Raw genomic sequence first — 10,906 nt, 5'->3', positions numbered from 1 at the left:
CCACGGTTTCTCCATGCTGCCGGTGCCCTTGTGTCTCTCCAGGTTGAATGACAAGTTGAACTCTCGTCCACACACAGAACACAAAGACGGTTTCTCCCCACTGTGAATGGTGTGATGGTTTTTCTGTCTATGTAATTGGTTAAAACTCTTTCCAGTCTGTTCACTGGAACACTCACTGTCTGTGTGGGTCTCTGTGCTTTTCCAATCACATGGATGTTTGAAATCTTTTCCCACAAACTGAACAGACAAACATTACTCCTTCCACATTCAAACACTGTGATATTCAGGTTCTAAAGAATTGAGTGACTCTGTCAGATCTTGACGTTTGGTTTGAGTTTTCTGTCAGCCAATCTTCCGCTTCTAATATCCTGTAAAAGGAGTTTACAAAAGTCATCACTGTCAGTCCAGGATAGAAATTCTGAACAGGCAATTCTAGTTCCTCTGGAACATTTTTCCCTCTCTTGTTCCCCCAAAGCTGTAAATCCCCGTCCCACACACTCTCCGTCCTCCCTGGGCTGAAATGCAAACCCATCTCACCATCTGCACCATTTCTTTCCTCCACTCCCAGTTTTCTCCCTCCCTCTCCTCTGCCTGGGTTCAGTTCTCCAGCTCCTGTCTGCAGATTGACAGTAAAACCAATGGGTCTTATTGGGGGATTGGGGCCTCCACTCACCCGCCTGAGTCCAGCTTCAACTTGCACTGCGCATGCTCCAGCTCACAATGGCTGGGGAGTGATTGACGGCGGGTCCCGACCAATAAGAAGAAGGTAATCTGGGTCTGGATTTTCCCTGCAAACGGCCACCATCTTGGGAAAGGAAGTTGGGTCTTTTTGTTGGAACGGAGCGCTGGGACGGCCATCTTAGTATGGGAAGAAGTAGTGGGCGGGACTTCCTCCCCTGTGACAGGCCCGGGCAACCGGCGACCACCACCACCTTGGGAATGGAAGTCGGGTTTTTTGTTCCTGGCGTGGAGCGCTGGGACAGCCATCTTGGTTAGGGAAGAGGGAGTGGGCGGGGCTTCACCCCGATGACAGCCCGGGGCAACCGCCTCCATCTTGGGAATGGAAGTCGAGTCTTTTGTTCTTGGAGCGGAGCGCTTGGGCGGCCATCTTGGTTAGGGAAGAGGGAGTGGGCGGGACTTCCTGCCCGGTGACAACTCCCGGGTCACCCGGCGGCCGCCGCCATCTTTTGGCGGGGATTCTCTATCCGGGTCTTTAGTGAAGGACAATGAGCTGGAGCTGAGGTTGAAAAGTGTTCAGGGGAAAGTCTGAAATCAGATTTACAGCCAGATATCTGTAAGACCCACAAAGTTCACATTCAGTATGTTTGGCAAATGAAATCACAATGCTGCAAACACTCAGTTATGAAGAATCAGATTGGATTGGAAATGTTAACTCTCTCTCTCCACAGAAGCTGCCAAACCTGCTGAGGATTTCCACAACTTTCTGTTTTCACTTCACATTTCCAGGTTCCGCAGAGTTTTACTCAAATTATTATGTTTTTGAAATTTTGTTACATAACCAGTTAAGAGTAAAATAATTGTCACCATTTAAATGTCCAAATCAGTGATATTTATTTGTTTAACTGAGACTGGGCTGTTCAGCAGCAATGTCAGAAATCACTTCACAAAATATAGTGAAATCTGGATAACTGTTCAGATTCTGTCAATAGAAACTAAAAACTGAGATTCATAGATTCGAGAGTATTAATGGTTATAGAATCAAGGGAGATGGATGTAGTTAACAAACAGATCTGACATTTGCAAACTGGAGCTTAATGTCTGAGGTTGAACTGATTCTGGTTTTGTTTTGAAGGTGGTGTCGGTTTCCTGTCCTGTCGATTATCTCCACACCTGCTGGTAATTTACCGGAGGTGAGATAATTTTTATTTGTGTCATGAGTAGGATTTCATTAACACTGCAGTGATTAACTATGTACCATTAACCATTCACCTGAGGAAGGAGCAGCGCTCCGAAAGCTAGTGACATTGAAACAAACCTGTTGGACTTTAACCTGGTGTGAAAAGACTTCGAACTGTGCTCACCCCAGTCCAACACCGGCATCTCCACATTGTGATTAACTATGATTAACACAAATTGATATCACTTGATTTTTATTCAGAATTTAATTTCTTATAACAAGGTTGGAGTTTATGAACACCATAATAATAATAACAATCTTTATTATTGTCACAAGTAGGCTTATATTAACACTGCAATGAAGTTACTGTGAAAATCCCCTAGTTGCCACACTCTGGCGCCTGTCCGGGTAAACTGAGGGAAAATTCAGAATGTCCAGTTCAACTTACAATTCAGCTCACGTCTTTTGGGACTTGTGGGAGACCCATGCAGACACGGGGAGAATGTGTGGACTCCGCACCATGACCCAAGTGGGAATCGAACCCAGGTCCCTGGTGCTGTGAAGCAACTGTGCTACCGTGAAGGGGCAGAGGGTTGGTGCAGTGGCACAGCCTTGTCTGATCCCAGTCTTCATTGAGATAGTGTCTGGGGTGTTTCCATTGATGAGGATCATGACTTGTGTGTCATCATTGTGCAGGCGGAGGATGGTGGCCAATTTCTGAGGACAGCCAATTTTGAAAAACTTACTGAATAAAACATCACTTTGACGGTGTAAAGCATTTTTGTGAGGTCAGAAAAGACCAAGAACTGCGATTGCTGCTGTTCCTTGTATTTTCCCTGGGTTTGTCAAGTAGTGTAGATCATGTCTTTGGTGCCTCATGAAGGGAGAAAACCTAACTGTGACTCTGGAAGGAGCTCTTTGGCCACGAAGAGGAGACCATTGAGGAGGATCCTGGCAGTGATCTTCTCTGTGGCAGACAGCAGGGAGTCGCCTGTGCAGTTACCACAATCAGACTTGTCTCTCTTCTTGAATATAGTCACAGTATCTCTGAGATCCCCGGCATGCATCCATCTGCCCAGGTGAGGAATATGAGACTGTGTAGCTATGCCAGGAGTGTAACCCTGCCATGCTTCAGAATTTCAGCAGGGATTAATTCTGCTCCAGAGGCCCTGCTGTTTTTCAGCTGTTGAATGGCTTTTTCACTCCGCTCCAGATCGGGGTACCACAGGGACTGAGCCGGACACGATATTGGGGAATGGATTTAAGGACGTTAAAGCCAAAGACAGAGTCTCGGTCGAGGGAATCTTCAGAATGTTCCCTCCAGTGAGCACTGACTGACTCTCTGTCCTTGATGAGTTCCCCTCCACACTTTGCTCTCAGTGGGGTGGGCCATTGACTGCTTAGGTCATCAATTGTATTGGCAGCGCTGGTGAAACCGTGCATGCCATTGCTTTCCATGAGCTGTGGGCTATCCCTCACTCTTTCTACCCTCTAAAGGCTTCAGAAACTTGGAAAACTTAGAGCAGGCACCTCAAAGGCACTGGAGCAGTACTACCAGCAGTGCCTTCACAAGATGCTCCAAATCCAGGGGCAAGGAGGGCGGTCCCACAGAGGAGAGGGAAAGGGAAAACTGGGAGTGGGGCAAAGAAGGTCGGGGGCAGAGGTGAGTGTAGTGGCCATCACTAAGGAGAAGGTGATGCGGACGCTGAAAGGTCTGAAGGTGGATAAATCACCCAGACCGGATGGACTACACCCCAGGGTACCGAAGGAGATAACTGCAGAGGTTGTGGAGACATTGGTGGTGATCCTTCAGGGATCACTGAAGTGAAGGGGTTCACAGACGACAGGGAAATGACTAATGTAATACCCCAGTTTAAGAAAGGCAAGAGGTAGAAGATGGGAAATTATAGGCCGGTTAGTCTGACTTTGGTTGTTGATAAGATTTTAGAGTCCATTATTAAAGATCAGATTACGGAGTTCTTGGACGTGCATGGTAAAATAGGACTGAGTCAGCATGGCTTCATCAAGGGGAGGTCATGCCTGACAAATCTGTTAGAATTCTTTGAAGAGGTAAAAAGAAAGTTAGACAATGGAGAGCCAGTGGATGTGATACATTTGGTTTCCAGAACTTTCGACAAGGTGCCGTACAGCAGGCTGCTAAATAAAGATAAGAGCCCATGGTGTTCGGGGCAAGGTACTGGAATGGTTAGAGGATTAGCTGACTGGCAGAAGGCGGAGAGTGGGGACAAAGGGGTCTATTTCAGGACGGCAGCCGGTGATTATTGGTGTTCCACAGGGGCCACAACTATTCAATACATTAACGATCTGGAAGAAGGAACCGAGGGCACTGTTGCTAAGCTTGCAGATGATAGAAAGATGTGTAGAGGGACAGGTAGTGTTGAGGAAGCGGGGAGGCTGCAGAAGGACTTGGACAGGTTAGGAGAGTGGGCAAAGAAGTGGCAGATGTAATAGAATATGGTAAAGTGTGAGGTTATGCACTTTGGAAGGAAGAATCGAGGCAGACTATTTTCTAAATGGGGAACGACTTCTTGTTAGGTGAATCGGACATTCTGAATTCTCCCTCTGTGTACCCGAACAGGCGCCAGACTGGCAACAAGGAGATTTTCAGAGTAACTTCATTGCAGTGTTAATGTAATCCTATTTGTTACACTAATAAAGATTATCATTATTATTAGCTGGAGCACTGTGTGCAGTTCTGGTCGCCACATTATAGGAAGGATGTGATTGCACTGGAGGGGGTGAAGAGGAGATTCACCAGGATGTTGCCTGGAATAGAATGTTTCAGTTCCGAAGCGAGGTTGGATAGGCTTGGGTTGTTTTCATTGGAGCAGAGAAGACTGAGAGGCGACCTGATCGAGGTGCACAAGGTTATGAGGGCCATGGTCAGGGTGGACAGGGACCCTCAGTTGAAGGGTCAGTCACAAGGGGACACAAGTTCATGGTGAGGGGCAAGATGTTCAGGGGGGTTTTGAGGAAAAACCTTTTTACCCAGAGGATGGTGGCCGTCTGGAATGCACTGCCTGGGAGGGCGGTAGAGGAGGGTTGCCTCACATCCGTTAAAAAGTACCTGGATGAACATTTGGCGCGTCGTAGCATTCAAGGCAATGGGCCACGTGCTGGCAAATGGGGTTAGGTCGGCAGGTCAGGTGTTTTTCGTGTGTCGGTGCAGATTTGATGGGCCTCTTCACTGCTGCTATTGATACAATGTTAGGTGGCATTGTAGACAGCCTAGATGTTGATATTAAATTGCACGGAGATATTGACAGACGAGGTGAATGGGCAAATTTGCGGCAGATGGAATTCAATGTAATCAAGTGTGAGGTTATCCGTTTTGAACCAAAAAAGAATAAAACAGAGGACTTTCTAAATGGAAAGAGATTGAGTACAGTGGATGTCGAAGGTGCACAGATCCTTAAAATGCCACAAACAAGTGCAGAAAATAATCAAAAAGGAATGCTAGCAATTATATCTGGAGGATTGGAGTATAAAGTCGCAGAGGTTATGCTGCAGTTATACAAAACCCTGGTAAGACCCAACTTGGAGAACTGTGAGCCATTCTGGGCACCACACCTTCGGGAGGATATTGTGGCCTTGGAGGGAGTGCAATATAGGTTTACTAAAACGATACGCCACGATACCTGGACTACGGGGGTTAGGTTACGATGAGAGATTATTGATTGATTGGTTTTATTTATTGTCACGTGTGCCGAGGTACAGTGAAAAGCATTGTTCTGCGTACAGTCCATAAAGATCGTTCCATACATGAAAGAAAACCCATAGGACCTACATAAATACACAGGTAAGGGGTGAGCATACACAATGCATTACTACTCAGTAGAGAAGATGTGTGAAGAGATCAGTTCAGTCCATAAGAGGATCATTCAGGAGTCTGGTAACAGCGGGGAAGAAACTGTTGTTGAACCTGTTAGTGCGTGTTCTCAGACTTTTCTCTGATGGGAGAAGTTGGAAGAGAGAATACCCCGGATGGGAGGGGTCTTTGATTATGCTGCCCGCTTTCCCAAGGCAGAGGGAGGTGTAGACGGAGTCAGTGGATGGGAGGCAGGTTTGTGTGATGGACTGGGCTGTGTTCACGACTCTCTATAGGTTCTTACACTCTTGGACCAAGCAGTTGCCGTACCAGGCTGTGATATAGCCAGATGGGATGCTTTCTATGGTGCATCTGTAAAAGTTGGTAAGAGTAAATGTGGACATGCTGAATTTCCTTAGTTCCTGAGAAAGTATAGACACTGTTGTGCTTTCTTGGTCGTATGGTCGACGTGGGTGGACCAGGACAGATTGTTGGTGATGTGCACACTTAGGAATTTGAAGCTGTTAACCATGTCCACCTCGGCACCATCGATGCTGACAGGGGTGTGTACGATACATTGCTTCCTGAAGTCAATACCCAGCTCCTTAGTTTTTCTGACATTAAGGGAGAGATTGTTGTTGTTATGCCACTCCACTAGGTTCTCTATGTCCCTCCTGTAGATATTGAAGATGTCAAGGGATATGAGGGATAGTGTGGTAAAACGGCGCTCAGGTAGATCGACCGATGATCCCATTGAATGGTTCAGCAGGCTCGATGGACCGAATGGCCGACTGCAGCTTATAACTGCTGTGATCTCCTGGACAGGAAGCTGTGAGCTTGGGTCTGTCAATCAGCCTGAATCAGCACCTTCAGGAGAATGGAGAGGGTGAATATTAAATTCAGCAGAGTGAGAATGGAGGGAGTGTGTGGGATGGAGATTTACAGCTTTCTGAGAATAAGAGAGAGGAAACAATGGGACATAGAAACTAGAATTGTCTGTTCTGAGTTTCTATCCTGTACTGACTGATGAATTTTGTAAATTGTTTTTACAGGACATTAGACGAGGAGGAATTACAGACAGAAATCTCAAATGTTACGTCTCGATCTGACAGTCACTCGACTCGCTTTAACCTGAATATCATTGGCTTTTGAATCTAGAAGGAGAAATGGTTGCCCAAACTGTCAGCTTCTAAAGATTTCTAACATCTGTGTGACTGGAAAGCACTGAGACCCACACAACACACACCCGAGTGAGAGTGTTCCAGTGAACTGACTGTGGAAAGAGCTTTAACCAGTTACACAGCCTGAAAAACATAACATTCACAGAGGGAGAGACCATACCCGTGTTCTGAACTGATTGTCCAACCTGGAGAGTCACGAGAAGACCCAAAACATGGAGAAACAGTGGAAATGTGGGGACTGTGGGAAGGGATTCAGATTCCCATCTAAGCTGGAGATTCATCGACGCAGTCACACTGGGGTGAGGCCATTCACCTGCTCTCAGTGTGGGAAAGGATTTAGTCAAGTATCCAACCTGCAGTCACACCAGCGAATTCACACTGGGGAGAAGCCATTCACCTGCTCTCAGTGTGGGAAAGGATTTATTCAAGTATCCAACCTGCGGAAACACCAGCGAGTTCACACTGGGGAGAGGCCATTCACCTGCTCTCAGTGTGGGAAAGGATTTACTCAAGGATCCAACCTGCAGTCACACCAGCGAGTTCACACCGGAGAGAGGCCGTTCACCTGCTCTCAGTGTGGGAAAGGATTTACTGAACTATCCAACCTACGGAAACACCAGCGACTTCACACTGGGGAGATGTCGATCATCTGCTCTCGGTGTGGGGAGGGATTCAGTCAGTTATCCCACCTGCGGAAACATCGGCGAGTTCACACTGGGGAGAAGCCATTCACCTGCTCTCAGTGTGGGAAGGGGTTTACTCAAGCAACCAACCTGCAGTCACACCACCGGGTTCACACTGGAGAGAGACCATTCATCTGCTCTCAGTGTGGGAAAGGATTTAGTCAAGTATCCAACCTGCGGAGACACCAGCGAGTTCACACTGCGGAGAGGCCGTCCACTTCTCAATGTGAGACAGGATTGCATGTTTCATTGCACCTACTTTGACACCAACAATTTCACATTGATTACAGGGGTTGGATTCTGCTGTTATTGTTTCTGCCCTACATCCAGGACTGCATTTTGTTCATTCTGACAGGTGGTCAGTGGGGATAGTCGGAGGGTTTCTTTCTGCTGGACTGGCCGGTCTCACCACTTTGCCTCCAGTGGGCTGATGCTCTTTGAGCCTTGTTGCTAATACCTGGCTCCAAATTTCACAAGGATCACAGAGTGAAAGGGTGTTTGGAATTTTGAAGGTATTTAGTTCCTATTTCTGTTTGGAACCTCCCAAAGAATGCCATGGTGCCATGAAGATGGGCCCTGGTGGTTACCTTTTTTTTTTGTTTAATTTACCTGGATCATGGTGCCAAGGACCCGGGTTCTATCCTGACTCCGGGTCACTGTTTCCACTGGAAATCCACTGGAACTCTTTCCACAGAAGGCCATGGAGGCCAATTCACTGAGTGTGTTTAAGACAGAGATAGATAGGTTCTTGATTAATAAGGGGATCAGGGGTTCTGGAGAAAAGGCAGAAGAATGGGGATGAGAAAATATCAGCCATGATTGAATGACAGAGCAGACTCAATGGACCGAGTGGCCTAATTCTGCTCCTATGTCTTATGGGTACACCCCGGCATCTGTTCGGGTGCACTGTGGGAGAATTCAGAATGTCCAATTCACCTAACAGCATGTCTTTGAGGAAACCGGAGCACCCAGAGGAAACCCAAGCAGACACGGGGAGAACGTGCAGACTCCACACAGACAGTGTCCCAAGCCGGGAATCGAACCCAGGTCCCTGGGGCTGTGAAGCAACAGTGCTAACCACTGTGCTGCTTTAAATTTAAAGTGCCCAATTTTTTCCCCAATTATTGGCAATTTAGTGTGGCCAATCCACCTACCCTGCACATCTTTAGGTTGTGGGGGTGAAACCCACGCAGACACGGGGAGAATGTACAAACTCCACACGGACAGGGGCCGGGATTGAATCCGGGTCTTCGGCGACCTGAGAAAAAAGTGCTAACCTCTGTGCCGCCCGGAGCCTGATACGTTTTAAAATAGTTAGAGAGTAACAAACTAAGACACACATGAGGGGGTTCTTCCCTGGGGTGTAGGACAGGTGTGAGCTTTGTTCAGGGGGGCCAGTTAATCACTCACACGTGTTCTGGTCCTGCCCCAAGCTAGTTGGGTTCTGGGTCTCATTCTTTGAGACCATGTTGGAGATCGTTGTGGTTGAGCTGGAGCCGTGTCCACTGGAGGCGATCTTTGGGGTGTCAGACTGCCCAGAACTCCTTGAGGGAGGAGAGCTGACGTGTTGGCCATTTCCTTGTTCGTTGCTCAGAGGCGAGTCCTGCTTGGACGGAGGTCGGCGATACCGCCCAGGGTCTCAGCATGGTTGGGCGACCTGGCAGAAGTCTCATGGCTTAAGGTTGAACATGGGCAAGAAAACCTCCTGCTGATTACCACGTACCGGCCACCATCAGCTGATGTATCAGTACTCCTCTATGTTGAACACCACTTGGAGGAAGCACTGAGGGTGGCAAGAGCGCAGAATATGCTCTGGGTGGGGGACTTCAATGTCCATCACCAAGAGTGGCTCGGTAGTACCACCACAGACCAAGCTGGCCGGGCCCCACGCGTCATAGCCGCTAGGCTGCGGCAGGTGGCGAGGGAACCAACAAGTGGGAAAAGCATACTTGACCTCATCCTCACCAATCTGCCTGCTGCAGATGCATCTGTCCATGACAGTATCGGTAGAAGTGACCACCGCACAGTCCTTGTGGAGACAAAGTCCCGTCTTCACATTGAGGATACTCTCCATCGTGTTGTGTGGCATTACCACTGTGCTGAATGGGATGGACTTTGAACAGATCTAGAAACTCAAGACTGGGCATCCAGGAGGCGTTGTGGGCCATCAGCAGCAGCAGAGTTGTATTCAACCACAATCTGCAACCTCATGGCCCGGCACAGCCCCCACTCTACTGTGATGTTCCTTGTGTAGTTCTCCAAGATGGCTAAAAGTCGTAGTGTTGACAAAGAACATCAAGCTATGTATTTGAAACAAAACTAGTTTATTTTACACTATTCAAATGATTTGCACACTTTACTAAGTAACAGCTAATCAACCAACAGTATTAATTCTACAGAAATCTATAATATCTTTCTAATACAACTAACACATCTCAACCTTTCACTAACCTTCTCCCAGAACTGGAGATATCAGTACTTGGGGCAGCACGGTAGCATAGCGGTTAGCGCAATTGCTTCACAGCTCCAGGGTCCCAGGTTCGATTCCCGGCTGGGTCACTGTCTGTGCGGAGTCTGCACATTCTCCCCGTGTGTGCGTGGGTTTCCTCCGGGTGCTCCGGTTTCCTCCCACAGTCCAAAGATGTGCAGGTTAGGTGGATTGGCCATGCTAAATTGCCCTTAGTGTCCAAAATTGCCCTTAGCGTTGGTTGAGTGGGGTTACTGGGTTATGGGGATAGGGTGGTGTGGGATTGGGTAGGGTGCTCTTTCCAAGAGCCGGTGCAGACTCGATGGGCCGAATGGCCTCCTTCTGCACTGTAAATTCTATGAAATCTATACCGGCTTATATATGACTACTCTGCTGCCATCTAGTGTTGAGATACATGAACATCATCTTGTTAACCCTTTACACTCCTTACATATCATTACAACACTAACCCAGGATTTTAACCCTTACTGCACCAAATACCTACAATACAATGTATCTGAAATACATTAATCACAGGGCTCATTGTCCCAAATGTCCAATCGATGTATAGAAATTCTGTAGAGTTCACACTGGGACAGGCACCTATCAATATGTTTTGAAAAATAAACTATTTGTGTTATGTTTTCGTCGTGGCTTCAAAAGCTTGGAACTCAGTTAATGAAAAGGGTACAAACTGACACACGGCCTTAACCTAATACAGAAATTACAAAGTCATTTCAGATATAAAATTTATACCAAGTGTATAAAATCAGTACATAAAGGTGATCAGTGTGTAAATGTTGAGAGAGCAAAATACACTGTAAAATACAGCATGACATTCAACGAATACATGTTTGTAAGTAATAGGAGTTAAAATAACTAGAACTA

General features: G+C 47.1%; 1 protein-coding gene across 3 annotated transcripts; it reads left to right on the top strand.

The window, feature by feature from the left end:
- Nucleotides 1–1,225: 1,225 nt before the first annotated feature.
- LOC140419570 (uncharacterized) lies at nucleotides 1,226–10,672 on the top strand. 3 transcript variants are annotated; one of them, XM_072503488.1, is made up of 4 exons: nucleotides 1,260–1,294; nucleotides 1,410–1,467; nucleotides 1,814–1,871; nucleotides 6,740–10,672. In XM_072503488.1, exon 4 carries the CDS (start codon nucleotides 7,081–7,083, stop codon nucleotides 7,813–7,815), a length of 735 nt encoding a protein of 244 aa, XP_072359589.1. In that variant the 5' UTR covers nucleotides 1,260–1,294; nucleotides 1,410–1,467; nucleotides 1,814–1,871; nucleotides 6,740–7,080; the 3' UTR covers nucleotides 7,816–10,672. The 3 variants fall into 3 exon arrangements, with proteins under 3 accessions (XP_072359591.1, XP_072359589.1, XP_072359590.1); XM_072503489.1 differs by having other exon boundaries at nucleotides 1,267–1,319; XM_072503490.1 differs by lacking the exon at nucleotides 1,410–1,467 and having other exon boundaries at nucleotides 1,226–1,294.
- The last annotated feature ends 234 nt before the right edge of the window (nucleotides 10,673–10,906 follow it).

Source organism: Scyliorhinus torazame, chromosome 5 (genome assembly GCF_047496885.1).
Source record: "Scyliorhinus torazame isolate Kashiwa2021f chromosome 5, sScyTor2.1, whole genome shotgun sequence".
Lineage (NCBI taxonomy): Eukaryota > Metazoa > Chordata > Chondrichthyes > Carcharhiniformes > Scyliorhinidae > Scyliorhinus > Scyliorhinus torazame.
The sequence above is the reverse complement of the archived record's forward strand: the minus strand, read 5'-3'. Positions and strand labels throughout refer to the sequence as shown.

What these genes read in the sequence shown, in the direction of transcription:
- LOC140419570 (XM_072503490.1), top strand. Translation starts at nt 7,081, where the DNA reads ATGGAGAAACAGTGGAAATGTGGGGACTGTGGGAAGGGATTCAGATTC.